General features: G+C 32.1%; 1 protein-coding gene across 1 annotated transcript in view; it reads left to right on the top strand.

The window, feature by feature from the left end:
- LOC145245995 (G protein-coupled receptor kinase 5-like) overlaps positions 1-23428 on the top strand; it is a gene marked incomplete in the record, with an annotated part of 231281 nt that overhangs the window by 161515 nt on the left and 46338 nt on the right. Inside the window, 4 exon segments of the mRNA XM_080107792.1 lie at positions 12188-12291; positions 17117-17209; positions 19470-19674; positions 20809-20999. Of these exon segments, the coding sequence (XP_079963918.1) occupies positions 12188-12291; positions 17117-17209; positions 19470-19674; positions 20809-20999 (593 nt within the window).

The raw sequence follows: 23428 nt of genomic DNA, 5'->3' as shown, positions 1-23428 counted from the left end.
CAATAAAAAAGCCAAAAATTGGCTGAATAATTTTGTAGAGACCGTAGAGGTCAATTTTTTAAAAATTTTACCCCAATTTTGGCCCCTTAACATTTATTATTTTGTGCTCAAATCAAATTATAAAGTTGGATCCATGTCCAAGTAACGTACATCTTAAATTTTAAGTGTTTAGACTCAAAATTTGCGGAGGAGTTTGGTAGAGTTCTCAAAGGTCAAATCATGGAACTTTGACACTTGGCAGTCAATTTTCTGACCGACAACCGACCAAAAAGATTTTCCCAAATCTCATTCATCCTTATGTCAAATCTCGAGAGTGTAGACTAAAAATTGACAGAGTAATTTGGTAGAGAAATGTACACACAGACACAGACAGATAATTTCACTTTATATATATACTAGCATTTTAGCCCGACGTTGCCCTGGTGTTTGGATATATATCCCCTACCGCGAAGAAAAAGAATGGCGAAAACGTTACGGCTTTGCTGTTACGACCACCGCCAAACCGCAGAAGTAAATTTTTTAAAAACTTTTACTCCAATTTTGACCCCTTAATACTTATTGTTTTGGGCTCAAATCAAATTATAAAGTTAGATCCATGTCCAAGTAACCTACATTTAAAATTTCAAGTGCTTAGACCCAAAATTAGCGGAGGAGTTTGATAGAGTTTTCAAATGTCAACCAGTTGAACTTTGACCTCTTGACAGACAAATTTCTGGCCAAAAACCGATTACAAAGATTTTCCCGAATATCAATATACTTTATGTCAAATCTCGAGTCTGTAGACCGAAAATTGACAGTTATTGCGTAGGGAAATGCAAGCACGTACGCACGCGTGCGCGCGCGCACACACACTTCTTCTTGCTCGTCCGTCGAAGTCGACGATGACCAAGGTATCAATCAGTTCGGCGTCAGGGGTTTGTGGGTCCTGAGATGGCTGATGAGGCCAATCCGTGCTCGGCAGACTCTTCCACACTCTGGACACGTGAAGGCGGTATCGGCAGGCTGTGAACCGGCAGCTCTCTCCTTCCTCCTCTTGCGCTTCTGCTGGTCGTGTGTCATGCGTTGATTCTCTGCCCTGTCGGCTCCTACACACACACACACACACACACACACACACACACACACACACACACACACACACACACACACAAAACTTCACTTTTGTAGAGATACTAGAATTTCAGTCCGGCGTTGCCCGGGTGTTTGGGGTGTATGTTGAGCAAAACCGCGAAGGAGGAAAAGAATGGGGAAAAACATGACGTTACGGCCACCGCCAAACCAGAAGTAACGTAAGGCTAGACAATAGAAAAGAGGGGATTACTTTCGAAAATATCGGCGAAAAAAGCGACCCCTCCCTGTTTAAAAGTGCCCAGTTGAGGATGAAGAAATTTATGTTTTTAGCCAATTTTTCGATATTTGTTGTCTGAAGGGTCCAGCTTCAAAACGATACTGATCTTGTGAAAATCCGTCGCCTCTGTCGAAAGTTTTAGACAGAAATGCATACATACATACATTTATATATTGGTAGCTCAAATTTTCGACTCAAACTGATTAAAAAGCTTGCGCTATCTCTGAATACCCTTTATGTAAAATTTCAAATGTTTAGACCAGAAATTGTCTGAGTAATTTGGTAGAGACCGCAGAGGTCAAATTGTCGAAATTAGTAACATAGCTATGGAATTATGATGAAATGTGAGTTGATTGGTGTTTTTTAAAATGAAATAATCAAACCAGACAATATATTATGGTTACTATTTTCGTAAGGAGGGGTTATAGTGTGGGTTAAAATTATGAAAAATTATCGTCGAAATTAGAAACATATCCAAGAATTATGAAAAATGATGAAATGTGAGTTAATTGATTGGTGTGTTTGTAATGAAACAATCGGCCCAGGCAATATATAAAAGTCATTATTTTCGTAAGGGGTGACCATAATGTTGGTAAAAATTATGAAAAATGATTGTCGAAATTAGTAACATATCCAGGAATTATGAAAAATTATGCAATGTGAGTTAATTGATTGGTGTGTATGTAATGAAATAATTAACCCAGATATTGTATCACAGTTATCATTTTCTTAAGGGGATGGACATATGTGGGTTGAAATTATAAAAAATGATTGTCGAAATTAGTAACATATCTAAGAATTAAGAAAAATGATTAAATGTGAGTTGATCGATTGGTGCCTTTGTAACGAATTAATCGGCTTAGACTATTTATAAAAGTTATTTTTTTCGTTGAGGGGGGGGGGCGATAAGGCGGGTTAGAATTATGAAAAATGATTGTCGAAATTTGTAACATATCCGAGAATTATGAAAAAATGATAAAATGTGAGTTAATTGATTGGTATATTTGTAATGAAATAATCAACCCAGACATTATATCAAGAATATTATTTTCGTAAGAAGGTGGCGATAATGTGGGTAAAAATTATGAAAAATAATTGTCGATATTAGTAACATATCCAAGAATTGTTAAAAATGATGAAATGTGAGTTAATTGATTGGTGTGATGGAATGAAATAATAAGCCCAGACAGTATATCAAAGTCATTATTTTCGTAAAGGTGGGGGCGAGAATGTAGATTAAATTATGAAAAATGATTGTCGAAATTAGTAACATATCCAAGAATTATGAAAAAAATGAAATGTGAGTTAATTGATTGGTGTGTTTGTAAACAAAAAATCAACCCAGACAATATTACAAAGTTATTATTTTCGTACGGGTAGGATAATGTGTATTAAAATTATAAAAACTTAATTTCGAATTTGTAACATGTCCCAGAATTATGAAAAATGAAATGAGTTAATTGATTAGTGTGTTTGAAATGAAATAATCGGCCCAGACAATATATCAAAGTTATTATGTTAGTAAGGGAAGGGGCGATAATGTGGGTTACAAATATAAAAAATGATTGTCGAAATAAGTAACATATCCAAGAATTATGAAAAATGATGAAATGTCAATAAAGGTAATAATAAAAGTAAGGGAGGGGGCGATAATGTTGGTTAGAATTATGAAAAATGATTGTCGAAAATCAAACATGTCCAAGAATTATGAAATGTGAGTTAATTCATTAGTTATTATCGTAAGAGGTGGGATAATATGGGTTGAAAAATTATTGTCGAAATGAATAATATATCTAAGAATTATGAAAAATTATGAAATGGGAGTTGATTTATTGGTGCGTTTGTAATAAATTAATCGGTACAGACAATATATCAAATTATTTTCTTCGTTAGGGAAGGCGATAATGCGGGTTAAAATTATGAAAAATAATTGTCGAAATCAGTAACATATCCTGGAATTTTGAAAAATGATGAAATGTGAGTTAATTGATTCGTATGTTTGTAATGAAATAATCAACCTAGACATTGTATCAAAGTTATTATTTTCGTAAGAGGGGGCGATTTGGGTTTAAATTACGAAAAATGATTGTCGAAATAGTAACATATCTAAGAATTATGAAAAATGATGAAATCTAAGTTAATTGATTAGTGTGTTTGTAATGAAATAATAAGCCCATACAGTAAAGCAAAGTGTTTATTTTCGTAAGGAGGGGGGCGAGAATGTAGATTAAATTATGAAAAATGATTGAATGAAGTTAATTGATTGGTCTGTGTGTAATGAAATAATCAGCCCAGATAATATATCAAAGTTATTATGGTAGTAAGGGGGAGGCAAGATTGTGGGTTACAAATATAAAAAAATGATTGATGAAATTAATAATATACGCAAGAATTATGAAATGTGAATAAATCCAGTAACGTGTTTGTAATGAAATAATCAGGCTAGACAATATATCAAAGTTATTATTTTCGTAAGGGTATAGGGCGGTAACATTGGTCCAAATTATGAAAAATGATTGTCGAAATTAGTAACATATCCACGAATTATGAAAAATGATGAAATTTGAATTAATTGATTGGTGTGTTTGTAATGAAATAATAAACCCAGACGATATATCAAAGTTATTTTTGTAAAGGGGGGCGCATTATGTGGGTTAGAATTATAAAAAATGATTGTCGAAATTAGTAACATATCTAAGAATTATGAAAAATTATGAAATGTGATTTGATTGATTGCTGCGTTTGTAATGAAATAATCGGCCCAGACAAAACATCAAAGTTATTTTTGTGCGGGGGGCAACAATGCGGATTAAAATTATGTAAAATGGTTGTTGAAATTAGTAACATATCCAAGGATTATTAAAACTGATGAAATATGAGTTAATTGATTGGCATGTTTGTAATGAAATAGTCAACCCAACAATATATCAAAGTGTTTATTTTCGTAAGGGGGGCGAAAATGTGTTTAAAATTATGAAAAATGATTGTCGAAATTAGTAACATATCCAAGAATTATAAATAATTATTCAATGTCAGTTAATTGATTGGTGTGTTTGTAATACAATAATCAACCCAGACAATGTTAAAGCTATTATTTTCGTAAGGGGAAGGCAAAAAATGTGGGTTAAAATTATGAAAAATGATTGTCGAAATTAGTAACTTATCCAAGAATTGTGAAAAATGATTAAATGCGAGTTAATTGATTTGTCTGTTTGTAATGAAATAATCGGCCCAGACAATTTATCAGTTTCTGTAGGTGGTTAAGAATATTTTCCTGAATTTTCAATGTTAACTTCGAGGAATGACGTCACGGTTATAGTGGTGAGTAGAAAGACACATAATTATATTGCTTTTTAACGTGCTCTAGAGTTCTCTAGCAATTAACAACCTTTACTTTTTGGGTAGGGCTGAAGGGAGTAATGTCATATTCTAAAAGTATGGAATGACTATGGAATCATATTCCGGAAATGGCATTGTTTCTCTTACTAATGTGTTGCTGGTGGTTGTGGAAAGAAGCGGTAAGAACTACATTAATATTGAAAATTGTGGTAAATTAAAAGTTGCCTAATCATCATTCGCGTCAATGCATTTATGTAATTATTTGGAAAACCTACTGAGTTATGGTCAAGAAATGATATCATTTCACTTAAAATGATGGTGGGAAAGAACACAGTAATGTGGAATTTTGTAATGAAGCAAGGGTTGCCTAATCACTAAGCTTTTCAACATATTTGTTTGTAGAGCCTGCTGAGTTTATTTCTTTGTAAAGCCTTCCGAAAATCACGTCTCTTTTCCAAAAAATGTTGTTGCCGGTAGTGGTGAAAAAAATGAAACAGAGTAATGTGGAATTTGATAATGAAGCAAGGGTTGTCTAATCACTTAACTTTGTCAATGTATTTATGCATTAATTTTAAAATTCTGCTGAGACTTCTTCCAAAAATGACATAATTTTTCTTACAATAATAGTTCCGTTAGTGAGGAAGGACAGAAATGCAGTAATGTTGAAATTTATGATGAAGCAAGGATTGCGAACTCATTAACCAACACAACGTATTTATGTATTAATTTGGAAATCCTAATGATCTATGTTCTAAAAATGATTTAAATTTTCTTAAAATCATAGGTGGCCTTAGAGGTAAGAGAAATTACTTCATATACGTTGCACAATACCTGTCGAGAGTATGTTAAATTGTTTCATATATGTATATAAATTAACCTGCCGAAGGTAGGTAAACATATTTTAAATATGTGTTGTAAATTACCCGTCTCAAAAAGGTACAATTATTTCATATACATTCTGTAAATTACCTGTCTTAGGAAAGGTACAATTATTTCATACATGTAATAGCCGTCCTAGGATACTTACTTAATTTTACATAGATAATATTTATATTTTATATTGAATAAAGTTCAGTTTAAGTATTAATCGAACTGTATTCCTTTTTCTTTTTAAAAATGTTTTATTGCTCGTTTTCAAATGGCCCTCATATAGTACTGACAGTCTGACACATCTTACATACATTGCCTGCAGACATTTTTCAGTTAACAGGCCTTCTTACTCTCGGTGGCCGTGGCTCAACCGGCAATCACTGGATTAAGCCGAGCTTTGTTCAAATCGACATTTTTTGTTTGTTTTTTGTTATAAAAATGTAATTTTTTCAATTATTTTTTGTGTGATAAGGGGCATTTGACGGTCTTTGCGATCTCTTCAGACCCAATCAATTACTAACTTTTTTATTTTAATTAATTTTAAGGGGGTAATTTGTCTTAATGTATATTTTTATTTTCGTTTTCTATAGCTTGACGGGATTTATTATTATTCTTCAGCTTTGTATGAAATTATTGCTTTATGTTTTTTGTGTGTTTTTGTTATTGATTTTTCGATGTAGTGGGTTCCGACTGTTGGATTTTAGGGGTATCGTATATCATAATCGATACCTATGCCCGTTTGTGGTTGATTCTTTTGTTTTGAGCAAAGTGGCGCCTGTTGCATCTCATAGAATTTTCTTGCACCAGTGAAGATCAGCATAAAAACATCGTTCAGTTTTTGAATATCATTTTTTAAAACCAGTTGCTGTCGAGTTTATTCTCCCATTGTCGCTTGGTTCGATTATGTGAATTGTGATTTGCTTATGTGTTATTTGTTTGAAATTTCCTTGTGTTTTATTTGTTAAGATTTGAATTAGTTGTTTCGCTCGAGAGGGTCAGGGTTCATTTTGTTAATGATGTGGTGCGTAATGCTACGAGTGTCATGTGAAGATGTTCGTTAATTTGTATTGCTGTTTTAGTTTCTTTTGTTATTTAGATATATCTTTCTATCTTGGCATTGGCTTGAAAATGTTTTCAACTTGTATTGACATGATTGAAGTTTTATTCTTCAACAAATATCTAAAAGCCATTAACTTGAATTCAACTCCATAACTCTTGCTGATTCGCAGTTATTTATTTTCATGTACAGAAACTTATTTCGTTGTGTAATCCATAATAGTTAAAAACAAGTCCTGAAGCCACTTGATGTAAGGAGCTAACAAATACGACGGATGGTTATCAGAAAGACAGGAGGTTGGCCGTACTCTTGAAGGTAGGAGGAAAATTATCAACAGGAATAAGTCTGCAGTTCTTGGAATAGGAGGCTGAGGTAACAAAATAGCAAATTGATAGAAATTATTAGAAAAACAAGTCAAACAAGTTGGAAAAAGGGAGCAAGAATAGATCAGACAATCCTGCTAAAACACATGCTATAATATTTATTTTAAAACAATTCCTGCTAAAACACATGCTATAATATTTATTTTAAAAAAAGACTGCTAAAACACATGCTATAATATTTATTTAAAAAAAGACTGCTAAAACACATGCTATAATATTTATTTTTTAAAATTCCCGCTAAAACACATGCTATAATATTTATTTAAAAAAAGACTGCTAAAACACATGCTATAATATTTATTTTAAAAATTCTGCTAAAACACATGCTATAATATTTATTTTTAAAAATTCCTGCTAAAACACATGCTATAATATTTATTTTAAAAAAAGACTGCTAAAACACATGCTATAATATTTATTTAAAAAAAGACTGCTAAAACACATGCTATAATATTTATTTAAAAAAAGACTGCTAAAACACATGCTATAATATTTATTTAAAAAAAGACGCTAAAACACATGCTATAATATTTATTTTTTAAAAATCCTGCTAAAACACATGCTATAATATTTATTTTTAAAATATCCTTCTAAAACACATGCTATAATATTTATTTAAAAAAAGACTGCTAAAACACATGCTATAATATTTATTTATAAAAAAGACTGCTAAAACACATGCTATAATATTTATTTTAAAAAAGACTGCTAAAACACATGCTATAATATTTATTTAAAAAAGACTGCTAAAACACATGCTATAATATTTATTTTAAAAAATCCTGCTAAAACACATGTTATAATATTTATTTTTTAAAAATCCTGCTAAAACACATGCTATAATATTTATTTTTAAAAAAAGACTGCTAAAACACATGCTATAATATTTATTTAAAAAAAGACTGCTAAAACACATGCTATAATATTTATTTAAAAAAAGACTGCTAAAACACATGCTATAATATTTATTTTTAAAAAATCCTGCTAAAACACATGCTATAATATTTATTTTAAAAAAGACTGCTAAAACACATGCTATAATATTTATTTAAAAAAGACTGCTAAAACACATGCTAAAATATTTATTTTAAAAAAAGACTGCTAAAACACATGCTATAATATTTATTTTAAAAAAAGACTGCTAAAACTCATGCTATAATATTTATTTCAAAAAAAGACTGCTAAAACACATGCTATAATATTTATTTCAAAAAAAGACTGCTAAAACACATGCTATAATATTTATTTAAAAAAAGACTGCACCTGTCTGTTTAAATGTATGTATTTTTGCCTAAAACTTTCGACAACGGCAACGGATTTTCACAAGATCAGTATCGTTTTGAAGTTCAACCCTTCGGACGACAAATATCGGAAAATTGGCTAAAAACATTAATTCCTTCACTTTCTACAGGGAGGGTTCGCTTTTTATGCCGATATTTTTGAAAGTCATCCCCTCTTTTTTATTGACTAACCTTAATTTAAACTTTTGTCACTTCCGGTTTGGCGATAGGTGCAACAGCAAAGATGTCACGTTTTTTCTTTTCACATTCTTTTCCTCCTTCGCTGTACAGGTTCGAGCCTGCCTGCTTACTACCACTTTTTTTTTTTGCTCAACACACACAGGCAACGCCAGGTATCCAGACTAGTCTAATATATAAAAGGCAAAATGGGCGCGCGCGTTTATGTATGTTCACGAAAGGTTTTTTGCATCGCAGTTAGATTCTAGAAGTTTTCTTATACTTCCTATATCATAATATCTCAGATTTGCAACGGACATTGGCTCTATCTTTTTTTTGATCGAGTCAAACAAAATTCCCACCGTGTCGTCATCTCGTTTGTTTATTTATCTTTTTTGTATAAATGAAGTGAAACTATTCGAACGCAAACACCTGGCCTTCTGGACGGGTAATATCTGTTCTGCAATTGGTCTTTGGTCAATGTAGGGGAAACCCTTCATACTGAGACAATTACTAATTATTTGGATACTGCCAGAGTGCCCTCTTTTTTCGGGAGCTGGTTTTCCCCTCACATTAAAAATGACCTTGCGTCTAATTTGCTTTCCTGGGACGTTTAAAAGCAACACCATTTCTGTAAGTCATCTTTTGTTTTTGATGGACTACGTTAAATTTGAACACTTTTGACTTCCGGTCACGTCATGGAGTAGCGGTAAGACGTCAAATTTTCTTTCACTTTCTTTTCCGGGTTTGAGATTCTGCCTGCCTACTATCACTTTTTTGCTCAACACACACTTCCAAACACCTGAGCAATGCCGGGCATCCAGGCTAGTATATATATAAAAGTATAGTGTATATATAAAAGTATAGTATATATATATAAAAGTATAGTATATATATATAAAAGTATAGTATATATATATATAAAAGTATAGTGTATGTATAAAAGTATAGTATATATATATATATATATATATATATAAAAGTATAGTATATATATAAAAGTATAGTATATATATAAAAGTATAGTGTATGTATAATAGTATATATATATAAAAGTATAGTGTATGTATAAAAGTATATATATATATATATATATATATATATATAAAAGTATAGTATATATATAAAAGTATAGTGTATGTATAATAGTATATATATATAAAAGTATAGTGTATGTATAAAAGTATAGTGTATGTATAAAAGTATAGTATATATATAAAAGTATAGTATATATGTAAAAGTATAGTGTATGTATAAAAGTATAGTATATATATAAAAGTATAGTATATATGTAAAAGTATAGTATATATGTAAAAGTATAGTATATATATAAAAGTATAGTATATATATATATAAAAGTATAGTATATATATAAAAGTATAGTGTATGTATAATAGTATATATATAAAAGTATAGTGTATGTATAATAGTATATATATATAAAAGTATAGTGTATGTATAAAAGTATAGTGTATGTATAAAAGTATAGTGTATGTATAAAAGTATAGTATATATATAAAAGTATAGTATATATGTAAAAGTATAGTATATATATAAAAGTATAGTATATATATATATATAAAAGTATAGTATATATATAAAAGTATAGTGTATGTATAATAGTATATATATAAAGGTATAGTGTATGTATAATAGTATATATATAAAAGTATAGTGTATGTATAATAGTATATATATATAAAAGTATAGTGTATGTATAATAGTATATATATATAAAAGTATAGTGTATGTATAATAGTATATATATATAAAAGTATAGTGTATGTATAATAGTATATATATATAAAAGTATAGTGTATGTATAAAAGTATAGTATATATATAAAAGTATAGTGTATGTATAAAAGGCAAAATGTGTGAGCGTGTGTTTATATGTCTTGCAAAAAATTTCGATAGACATGTCGGAATGTGACAAAATCGGTATCAAGCTTTAATGATCCGTCTCTTGGACGACAAATATTGAAAATTTGACCAAAAACATTAATTCTTTCACCCTCTGGGCAGTTTTCTACAAGGAGGGACCGGTTTTTCTGTTGACATTTTCGCAGGTCATCGTCTCTTTTCAATTATCCACCCTTAATTCCAATGTTTGCGACTTCCAGTTTCACGATGGATGCATCAGCTAAGACACTAGGTTTTTTTTTTCATCTTTTCCTCCTTCGCGTTACGGGTTCAAGCCTACCTGCCTACTACCACATTTTTTTTTAACACCTCTCTCCACCCGGGCTGCCTACTATTGTTTTGTCCCTACCACTTTTTTTTTTTTTTAACACCTTTCTCCACTAGGGGTTCAGTAACGTCGGGTACCCCTGCTAGTCTATATTTATAAAAGGCAAAATGTGTGCGAGCATTTGTATATGTCCACAATAGGCTTTTCAGATGTTGGTAAAATTCCGTGAGAAGTTTTCCTATACTTCCAAGATCATAATATCTAAAATTCGCAAACAGACATCGTTTCTTTCTTGTTTATTGATAGTTAAAAAAATTCCCACCGTGCCGTCGTCTCAAGTATTTGTCTTTTTCGTATGATAAAGCGAAACTATTCAGAAAACACTATCAATAGTTTCCCCCATTTTTTATCCGTGCTTGAGCCTGGATGTGGATTCCATGAGCAGGACTTCTTTCTTAGAACTGCACGCCTATGGAATTGTCTTCTGCTTTCCAGCTGACTACAGTATGGTTGTCTTCAAGTCTAAGTTTTTGATGAGCTGTTCCATATAAGTTAATAAATTTACCGAATTTCCATTACTAATGGTTACTATATTGTCCAATTTCTACTGTACACTCTTTAACCCTTATCCTCGAGTGGCCTCTTGGCCTTTATAAGTGATGATGCCTATGTAAAAAATAAAAAACTATTTGAACGCAAACAACAGAAAGCGGGAAGCTTACCTGGCCCCTGGCCAAGTTTAAAAACAACGTTCATTTCTGCGCATGTATCGCGACTCCTCTGATTCTTAACTTAATTACCAACTCATTGAATTTATTATCCTCTTTAGCATAATGGTTAGTGAGGAAGTCTAATTACTCTACATTTTCGAGTTCGATCCTCCCTCTCTCTCTTTTTTTATTTTTTTTTATTTTGTCCTTGTGCCAATTATCCTCCACCCAGGCAAAAGTTAATTACAAACTCATTGAATTTACTATCCTCTTTGGCCTAATGGTTAGCAAGAAAAACTAATTATCCTATGTTTTCGAGTTCAATCCCACCTTTCTCTCTATCTTTTCTTTTCTTTTTTTTATTTCGTCATTGTGCCACTATCCTCCACCCTGGCAAAAGTTAATTACCAACTCATTGAATTCACTATCCTCTTTGGCCTAAGGTTAGCATGGAAAACTAATTACCCACCTCTCTCTCTATCTCTTTTTTTTAATTTTAACCACGTGGAATCCATTCTTAACATCGCTTCGTCCTTGTGCCAAAATCCTCCACCAGGGCAAATTTCATTTCATTATTTCTATTTTAATTTAATAAAATTAATTTTATTTTTTAATTGATTAGTTTTGTCTTTTTCTCCGCTTCATTTCAATAATTTCAAGTAGGGAATAGAAATTAAGTTGTAAAGGTGAGCGGCTTCAACTAGCAAGTTTAAAATGTCTGGAAAAAAGTAAGAATAAAATGGAAGATTTTCAAAACTATTAAACATGCAAATAACTGTTTAAAATAATATTGAAACATTTTAAGATTTAACTGTGAAATTTTGATTTTTCAGTCTGTCACCTATTTAACAAAGGTGAATGGAATTCAAATCCAAGCAATACAGGAAGCCATTGCACAGAATAATTCCAGCAAGGAGCTTTTTGAACCTTGTGCAGAGTAAGTACATTTGATGGCCTTTTTAACGATCATTTGATGTTTTTGTTGTGTTTTTTATTTCTTGTTGTTGCAAAGTTCAGAATTTAGAGGATGATCAATTTGATTTATGAGCATACTAGTTGAACTACATGTATTGGATGAAAGGTTTTACAAGGTTACAATTCTTCATCTAAATATTTTAACTAATGTCTTTCGTTCTTGTATTTTCATAGTTGAAATTGAATAAACAATTTTATTTTTAATTTTATTTATTATTGCTTTTTTATTAGTTGTTTCACGTTTCGGCCAACTATTCTTCTGGCCTTCATTGGGTTAATAAATATTACTCATCTCAATGAATTCCAATTAAAATAATATATACCATTCGGTACGGACCCGACCATGGAAGATCAAATAATAAACATGAATTTATAAGACCAAAAAATTCAACCTTGATCGCCCTTCGGGGCCCATGCCGCAGTTGATAGAGACGTTGAATCTCTACGGTTCCAGAAGAAGATAGCGGTTTCAATCCTACCCAAAGCCGGCTTACTTGGCCAAAACGTGGTGAGACAACAACTACGGAAGGCAGTAATTGCAGTGAATGCAGTCAGGAGATTCAGAGTTCCTATTTGTCGCGGTTACCACCTGACGAAGGCCAGAGGAATAGTTGGCCAAAACGTTGTGAAACAACTAATAAAAGACGAGGATAATTTTCCGCAATAAATAAAATTGATAAATAAAAATTGATAAAATAAAATTGATAAAATAAAATTGATAAAATAAAATTGATAAATAAAAATTGATAAATAAAATTAATAAAATAAAATTAATAAATAAAATTAATAAATAATACTCATCTTGATGAATTCCAATTAAAATAATTTTTTGTTTATGGCTTCTCTTGTTTACAAAAAGATTTTTTTTCTTGTTCTGCTCCTCTGCTGACCCTTTTCACAAATCTTCCAATTTCAACACAAGTTATAAATCACAAAGTCATAAATCAAAACATTAACATAAACCCAAAACTTTTTCATCATTCAATCATCTATTTACAGGAGATCAAACCTCTCATATCTGTGCAAAACAAGCATTTATAGAAATAAATGACTTCATGATCACCAGTTGTTCAAATATGACCTGAAAACCTGACCCCACCACCACCATTCATGCCTGTATCTGAGACAGCTTTCCATTTAGTAGAGACACTGCAAGTTGCACTTGCTGTTTTGATTTTGATTTTCTCACATCATTGATGGGTTACTGTCATAGTTGAAATTGAATAAATGATTTTATCATCAATGAACAAGAGGTGATTTCTTCAGCATCTGATAAAACCAAACCTTTTGCATACATCAAATTCTATTCTCAACCTGAATTTCTCCAATGACTGAAAATACTCTGAGCGACATCCATATGAATGTTGTCAAACTTATCAAAAACATTAATGCCAGCAAGGCAACTGGTCCTGACAACAGTCCAATCCTTGTACTTCAGAAAAAAATACAAAAATCTGCAACCAGAACTTGTTCCTATTCTTACAAAGCTGTTCCATCATTGTTTCCCATCACTTTAAAAAACTTTGTCAGTATTTAAAAACATTGAAAATTGGTCCTCTGCCTCTTAATGAAGACCAATCAATTCCCTGTGTATCATGAGTAAGTTGCTTAAATCTGTGATAAATCCAAAAGTTATCAATCATCTCAGCAGAAACAGCCTACTCATTGATAAGCAATATAAATTTCATCCTGCAAGGTCAGCAGCTGATGTGCTGATTGTAATATTCCACAGGATCAGTGAATCTACAGTTAGGGGTTTGTAGAGCAATAGCTCTTGACATGTCAAAAGCCTTTGATAGGGTTTGTCTATTTCACAAGCTTGTTAGCTATAGAATGTCTGGAAATATTTTTTCAACCATCAAATTCTTTCTCTCTGATAGATTTACTAAAATAGTCATTGATGGGTTATCAATGCTGGAGTGCCTCAAAGATCTATTTAGGGTCCAACTTTTGTCAATGTTTATGCATTATGGAGACACAACCATGTATGGCAACATTTCCAAGTGCATTAATGATCCAGATGTTTCTGATTCTCTATCTTCTAATTTGGAGCATGTGGTGCAATGGGAAAAAAGGTTACTTTAATGCATCTAAAACTGAGCTTTTCTCTTTTCATCACTGATACTCAGGTTCTTACTTTGCCCTAATTGAAATGACTTTTCTTTTGAGGAAGCTCCAATGCTTGTATAAGCTGAAATCGACTTTCATTCCAGACTTAAAATTTCTATTTGGTTTGCACCCAATATGTGGTTATGGTTCCTGGAAAAATAGTTGGATCATTCTACCACTCCAGAACGTATTTTACACCTGACACAATCTTCTATCTGTATAAGAGTCAAATATGTCTTAAAGTTATTTTATCACATCTGCAGAAATGACACTTAGAACACTCTTTCCTGCCTTGACAGAGTCAAAAAACGACTTAAAAATCTAGTTTTCTTACTTCCTTACATCTTTATCACAGAAGAGAGATGTTTTCTAGTCTTACTCTACTTGGTTATTATGGTTAATGAGCTCCAATCTCTGATTCCAATCTGTAAAGCACATAAAAACTTGTCTTGCTACAATTTCTCTTTCTCTGTATCTGTAAACAGAACTTCCATGAGCAGAGTTTTTAATTTTTTACACAGAAATCACTACTTATCAAGGCATGGAGGCCACTCGAGGATAAGGGTTAATGGGTATGTGATTATAGCGTTTTTAACATAGGTAGTGGGATTTTTGTAAGTTGGATTATATAGGGGGGGGTTCATCAAGAACTTGTTTACATTGGACTTTAAGAGAATCAGATTGTAGTCACCTGGGAAGCAGGCCAATAGAAGAGAGTTCCACAAGCATGCAGTTCTAAGAAAGAAGCTCTGCTCCTTTTTTTTTTTTTTTACAAAGGCATCACCACTTATCAAGGCCAAGAGGCCACTCGAGGATAAGGGTTAAAGAGTGTACAATAAAGTAACCATTAGTAATGGAAATTCGGTAAATTTGTTAACTTATATGTAACGGCTCATCAAAAACTTGTTTACGTTAGACTTGAAGACAACCATATTGTAGTCAGCTGGAAAGCAGGAAAACGGAAGACAATTCTACAGGCGTGCAGTTCTAAGAATCTACATTTAGGCTTAGGCACAGATAAAGAGTGGGGGAAATTATTGATAGTGATTTCTACTAGGTGGATATTTCTTGTGAAAATTTGGCTAGGGGACCATAGATTGGAGCTCAGTCGAGCACTTGTCATGAAAATAACGATAAAGCAAACTCGCAACATTTCTTCTGTGAGAAAGAGGTTGCAGGGAAGAGAAAAGGACATCCCCTATGAGGCTACAAAGTCTATTTTGAACTCTGTCAAGGCAGGATAAGTCCTTTCTAGCAGCTCCTGCCCAGATGTGGCAACAGTACTCCATCCTTGGACGTACCTGGCTCTTATATAGATAGAGAATTGCATATATTGGTAAATATAGAATGATTCATTTATTTAATAAGGATATACATACATCTAGCTGAGAGATAAATGGGACTCCTTATACCAAGGTATTTTGAAGCCTAATGCTTCTCATCAGAAGAGTAAAAAAGATGCTAGGTAACATAATGGGGATGTGACGTCTAGCGAGGGATTCATCAGGAACAAAATTAATTAAATTATCTACATTTAGGTTTAGGCACAGATCAAGAGTGTGGGAGACTATTGGTAGTGATTTTGGCTAGACAAGTGTTTTTCGTGAAAGTTTGATGAAGGGGAGGGGATCATAGATTGAAGCTCAGACGAGCACCTGTCATGGAAATAATAAAGCAGAGACAGGCTCGCAACGTCTCTTCTGTGGGAAAGAGGTTGCAGGGAAGAGAAAAGGGCATTTCCCCACTAAGCTACGAAGTCTATTTTGAACTCTGTCAAGGCAGGATAAGCTGCTTTTAGCAGCTCCTGCCAAGATGTGGCAGCAGTGCTCCATCATTGGTTGTACCTGGCTTTTGCATCAGGAGTGAGATATCTACTGGAGCAGTAGAAGGATCCTACCATTTTCCCAACGACCTTGGCAACGGATTTGATATATGTGTACAATTTCAGATCGGGAGTAAAGGTCAAGCCCAGAAGCTTATCAAAACATGAAGCCTCCCCAAGACGAGAGCCATTCAATGTTTCTTTCCTAGTCTATGGAACAAAATACCACGTAGTTGTTTTCAAGTAAACAAATTGTTTTTGAGCTATCCTCTTAATCAAATTTTGCACAAATTTAACTATCATTACCAATAATCAGTTTTATTTTATTATCCACCTAACAAATTTATTAATCCTCATACTCCTTTTAGTCCTGATAAGTGGTGACAGAAAATATTTATGACTGCATAGTTGAAATTGGTTAAAGTGGATTATATTTTTTTATTTTATGACTTTGGTTAAAATTCATTCAAGTTGATATATTCATTTATGTTCTCACTTTGAAATTTATTCTGCTTGATTGATTCTTTTATAACCTCATCATTGAAGTTGATTGACTAAATGCTTTTATTTTTTTTTGTTTATGATCTGTTAATTCTATTTTTTCTATATTCTTTGATTACCTTTACAATTGTTGAACTTAAATGATTTCAATTTCTTTATTTTATATAACGTGATAATTACAATTGATTAAATAATTTCTCATTTTTATTCATTATTTGTAATAGTTGCAATTGATCCAAGTTCAGTTTTTACTGAAGTTGATTTCTCTTCATATTATTTTAAATCATAAGAATTATTTCATTTTTTTTTTTCAATTTTTCACTAAAATGTTTATCATGGTTCTTTTATTTTTTAGAGTGGCCAAAGATTATTTAAGCAAACAACCATTCACAGAATTTTTAGATTCAATGTATTTTAAACGATATTTACAATGGAAATGGTTGGAAAGGTAAGTGATGTTTTTTTTTCAACTCTAAACTTTTTCATCTTTTTTAATTATACAACATATGATTAATATGAAGAGGTTCTGTGATGATTTTCCACATATTTCAGTTTCCTTTTCAAAAATGATTTCTTTTTAATATAAACTTAATTTTCCTCTCTGGAAGTTTTCCCAATTCACTACCATGTTCTTCTTTGCATGGCTTTAAAACTTTTTTTCCACTTTTTTATGGTGTTCTTTTCATTATTGTTATGTTCTGCAAGATCTTTCAAGCTGCATTGATTGGCCAGTAAAGGGCAGGCAATTCATTGTTGCATTGTATGGTCCTCCTCTTCACATTTGCAAAGGATTGCGTTGGTTTTGTAGCTTTTTGATCAGCCCATTTCTGTTCTTGTGCAGTTGAAGTGAAGATGTTTCTGAACTGGAAGATGCAGAAGTGGAGATTCCCATGTCAGTAGCAGGGTGGGAGAATTTTCTAGCCGTTTTTTCCACAGTTGTAATCTGGTCACTTTATGACGTGTTGTTAGGGTTTCAACATGTGTGAGGAGGCTTCTCCTTCACTTCAATCATTGGACCATTAGTTCACATCCAGAAAAAAAGTGGCATTTATCATTGATAGCTTTTGTGGTCTTTATTTGGCTGGCAACTTTCCATTTCACATCTGAAGAGGTAATGCCGGTGAGGAGATGCAGGTTGTTTAGGTGGTGTCAAAAACTTGACCTTACATGTTACCGTGTATGGAGAAGTTGTAAATGGTGTCTTACTATATTTTTTGCTCAATATTCATTTTATCTAAAAACGAGTTTCCTTTCTGTTAAGTTCATCATAAAAAACATTCACTTCACAACTATTCAGAACTAAACAAGATGTTTTTAGCATTTAAATTAGTGAATTTAAATCTTCAAAATGTTGCTTTCTAAGTTATTTCTTTCTTGAGTTAGATTTTACTGTGATGATAATCAAATCAAAACAAAACAAAAAAAAGCAAACGGAAACAAATGTTTTATTTGATAAAATATGGAAAAAAAAAAATTTTTATAAAATAATGAACATAATGTTGATCAGATTTGGTGATGTATATTTTCTCATGTAAGTTCACAACTCAGCACTGAAACTTCACTTTATGTTATTTACCATTATCTCTAATATAATAATGACTTTTTTCTCTCAACAAAAATGACAATATAGCTTTCAAAACGCAGACAACATAAAAATTCAATATGCTCACACAACCTCTCTATACATTGAAACTGTCCTGACTTCCAATGGGCAGTGCTGGTACATGGGTCCTGTTAGTTGAAAATATAGCATAAATTTCAAGCCTGGAAGCAGGAGTTTCTTGGGTTCTTCATTTTTCCTCAACAATACATGAACACAAATCCCGAGAGATTTTACTAAAGTTTAGCAAAGGATGTCATATTACTATCTGCTGTTTTTTTTTAATTTTTTTTTTTTTTTTTTCAAATAAATTCGGTGTTTTTGACAAAAAATGAAAATTCTAAATTTTCTTTGTTTTTTATCATTAAAATAAAATTTAATCTTCATTGTTTGTTCATTGCAAGCATGTTTTGATGCCCACTTTTTAAACTTTTCGACTGTTATTTTATAAACATGTTTAGTCATTTTTGTGCCATTTTTGCTGCAGATCATTTTCCAAGAGAAAAGTTGTATCAAGCATGTGATGCATGAAAGTAAAACCTAGTGAGGGTTGCGGACATGCGTTGTATTGAGATGTAACAGGGTTATATCTGATGAGCTGAGAGGAAGATCAAATCTGAACAGCATGGGGAGACTTTGTTGGTTTGGTCAAATTGTAAGAATAGTGATGCAGAACAGTTAACCAAAGAAAAATTGGGACAAGTGATAAGGGTAGATTTAAAAGAAGCTGGTATAAAAACCTGGGTAGATATAGGTTAGTTGGTAAGTCAATTTTTGAAAGCTGTCCAACACATGCCAGCATGTAAAATGATAAATTGTATATGAAATCAAGATCAATGATATGCAATAATCATAACTTAAAGAAAAAACTTATAAAACAGCACAAAATAAAACTTGCTCTCAAAACTAATAGGCACAATGAAGCTATAAACCAGAAACTTGTCTCGAATACAAAATATTTCACTTTTAAAAATGTATACGTTTGTAGTTTTTTTGAGTTTTATTTTTTTTATTTATTCTTTTTTTTTTTTTCAAATAAATTTAGTATTTTTAACAAAAAATGAGAATTCTAAACTTTTTTTTTTCTTTTTTTTTTTTTTTTTTCCAGTCAACCAGTTACAAAAAATACATTTCGTATGTACAGAGTTTTGGGGAAAGGTGGCTTTGGTGAAGTATGTGCTTGCCAGGTGCGGGCCACTGGTAAGATGTATGCGTGTAAGAAATTGGAAAAGAAACGGGTGAAAAAACGAAAAGGAGAAGCAATGGCATTGAATGAAAAACAGATTTTACAAAAGATTAATTCTCGATTTGTAGTAAGTGTCTATTTTTTCGTTTTTATCTCAATCTCTGTTGAAATATTGTGATTATAGATTGATGATAAAATTTAAACTATGCCAGATATTTGATTTCAATTTAAAAAAAAAAAAAACTCACAGAAATTGTATTTAAAATCAATTAAATGTGCCCTAAAAATATTTGATTTGCTAAAAAAAACAGTGAGAAGATAATTTGTTATTGTTCTTTTGAGTTTGCCAATTTATAGTTATAAAAGAAAATTAATGTAAAAGAGCATAATTTGCCACAGGAAGGTGTGTATATGTGTGTGAACACAAATTGAATACTATGCTCAACTGAGGTTGTTGAGTGCTGGGTGATAGGAAATGACAAAGAGTGGATGACAAATGAAATAGCATTTTTTTTTTTATTAACAATGGACGGTGAGTCAGACAAAGGAGTCAGGGGTAAAGTTTAAATTCAGGGTGTAATGAGTGACCAGGTGACCAATAGGTAGAAAACAATGAACTAAGGATCAAACATTGTGTCTGTTGGTATTGGGGGGGGGGAGGTACAGTGAGTGAGGAGAACAATAGAAAAAGCTGGACTTAACAACAGTCAGTGAGTTATTTTCAACAATCATGAATTGAGATTTTATGATGAAGTCAGAGTTGAGAGTTCAATTAGACTTTGACTACAATTGAAGACAGATCGTGACTTTTCCAAGTCAGAAAAGCTTTGGGGGATCAAGATAAATTGACAGCAACAGGTGAACTCAGCCTTGACAAAACGTAGATGTGAACGTTAGCATGTAGACACACACACCCAAAGTCCAACTGACATTTATGTGAAGCATCAAAGTCATTGTTTTTCTTGTTTTCCCCGTGTTTATTTTATTTTTATACTTGTGAACCCGTTTGCTCATTATCGACGGTCGCTATATGAAAAAGACTACGACGACAACATGGCCAGGACTAGAATGATAAAAGATGAAGAAATCCATGACACATGATACCTGGGGTCGGCAGCTTGTCGGTGTGGAACCACATGGTGTCATAAATGAACTTTTGTTGTTTTTATGTTAAAAGCATTTTTGTATAAAAAAAATGAAATACATGCAGATAAAAGCGTTATAAGATAATTTTTTTTTCTGTTTTTAAAATTTTTTTAAGGTTAGTCTAGCATATGCGTTTGAAACAAAAGATGCTCTTTGTTTGGTGCTGACCCTGATGAATGGAGGTGATCTCAAGTTTCATATTCATAATATGGGGCAACCTGGCTTTGATGAGGAACGGGCAATATTCTATGCTGCAGAAATCTGTTGTGGTCTCCAAGACTTACACTCAGAAAATATAGTTTATAGGTAAGTAGTGTGAATTAATTTAGAAATGGTTTAAAAAAAAACAAAAAAACTTTGTAATTTTAATTGTTGTAAAGCATGATACTAACTTTATGTTAGCAACCGGATTATGATCGTTAAACATTTGTTGGAATTAGGTTTATTGTATGAAATCCATTTTTACAGTGCATAACTTATATTCAGATATAATTTTTGGATTCATCACTCGCTTAAAGACAACTCATGGAAGTCAAAAATGTTTGTGGCTATGGTGAATTTCTTTTTACACTCGAACAGAACATTTGAACATTGACCTGCTAAATGGAAAAGATGGATCACAAGAAAAACAAACAGGAATTATACTTGCTGTTCAACGAAACATATGCATAAGATAGGTCGAGATAAATGTATTTAAATATAGATATGATATAAAAGTATATCTACTATTATATAAAAGGAACTTTGTGTGTGTGTTTGTTCCCTATGAACTCGAAAACGGCTGGGCCAATTTTTATGAAATTTCACACAAAGGCACTTTATGTACCTGATGGTGCTCTTAAATAGGTTTTGTATCAGAATGTCTTCAATAAGTATTGATAATCAAAATAATCCGGTAAAAGATGGAACAGGCGATTTTGACCAAAGTTAACACTTTGCACAGCCTAACATCACAAGTGCATTTGAGAAGTTTTATTAACCCACAAGTCGAAAATCAACAGTAGGTTCTTTGATATGACAGGGGCACATTCGAAATGAATGTTTCTGTTTAAAGCACAATTGCACCATGATACTTGACTGTCATTTTAAACTTCAAGCCATTATCACCGCACAACACAGGCCAAGTATATAAAATCAACAGTAGTTTCTTTGATATGACAAGAGCGCGATCAAAATGAATTTGTCTGCTTAGAGCACAATTGGAGCATGATACTTGACTTTTGCATTTTAAACTTAAATTCAAGCTATTATATATGAAAAGTAATTTTATAAAATAAACAGTGGATTCTCTACAGTGCAATGTAGACTATAATATATTGTGGACTGTCACTGCAAGAGGCATGTGAAGTTTTCTCCTGGTGCACAGTGATAGATCCCCAACTAAAGCAAGCAATCAATCGAATCGATTGACAAATGGGCAATTTCACCGATTTTGATGACAATAAAAGTATGAAAGTGTGGAATATTCGTTGATCATCATTCAATCCCAGACAACATCAGGTCTCCCTGCTAGTATATATATATATATATATATATTGACCACTTTTGTATACGCAATATCGTCTGTTTCTAGTTTCAAAAAAATTATCATAAAAGAATTCAAAAGAATTAACCTTAAAGTTGAAATTGCCACGAACATTAAAATAGTCCACTTCCTAGATGTCACATTCAACCTAAACAAAGTAATTTATGAACCCTATAGGAAAGAGAACAGTAACCCTTTATATGTCCACCCCCTCTCTGACCATCCTAAAGCTATAATTAAACATATACCTAGATCCATTAGTAGAAGAATTAGCTCAAACTCCTCATCCAAAGAAATATTCAATAAACACTAAAAATTTTTACAACAAAGCCCTAGTTAACAGTGGATACAAGGAAACCAAACTAGAATATATAGAACCCTCAAGTAATACAACCACATTTAGAAAAATCCGTAAAAGGAAAATCATTTGGTTCACTCCTCATTTCAACCAAATGGTCAAAACAAACTTGGGTAGAAAATTCATTAATCTCGTTAAACTACATTTCCTCCCCAACAACATGCTCCACAAAATATTCAACAAAAACACCATCAAATTGAGCTACAGTTGCGGCAATAACTTAGAAAAGATAATAAAAAACCATAATAAAAAAATTTTAAGCAATGACACAGTACACAATTTAGGAAACAGGGTAACAAAAACGTGCAACTGTATTAATAAATCCAAATGCCCCCTTAAGGGAAAATGTCTCACAACCTCTGTAATCTATCAAGCAAATATTAGGGCCAAGGAAGACCCCACCACTTACAAATCCTACATCAGCCAAACTAGTAATACCTTTAAACAGAGATACACAGGCCACAAAAGCTCTTTCCTAAACCCAAATTACAAAGATCATTAGCTACATACTACAATGATCTAACGAGTAAAAATTTGACACCTATTGTTGACTGGCACATCCTAAAAAAAGCAAAAACTTGCCAGTCACTAAATTCACCTTGCCTTCTTTGCTTAAATGCAAAACTATCATAAAATTTAAAGATAGGGATAAACTCTTAAATAAAAACAAGAAACCTCCATAAATTACAGACGTTACAAATCGCATCTGCTCTCTCACTTTCGAATTACTCTCGAATATATTCAACTCCAACACGACCCATATGCAATATCCGATAGTTGAACACCTACACATACTAACCTCCTCAGGTCCAACATTCACAAAATCCAAAACTACACTTTTCCTGAGTAAAA

This window comes from Euprymna scolopes, chromosome 23, assembly GCF_053919585.1.
Source record: "Euprymna scolopes isolate OS-2025 chromosome 23, ASM5391958v1, whole genome shotgun sequence".
NCBI lineage: Eukaryota > Metazoa > Mollusca > Cephalopoda > Sepiida > Sepiolidae > Euprymna > Euprymna scolopes.
Note: the sequence above shows the minus strand (reverse complement) of the source record. Positions and strands in the feature narration are given on the sequence as shown.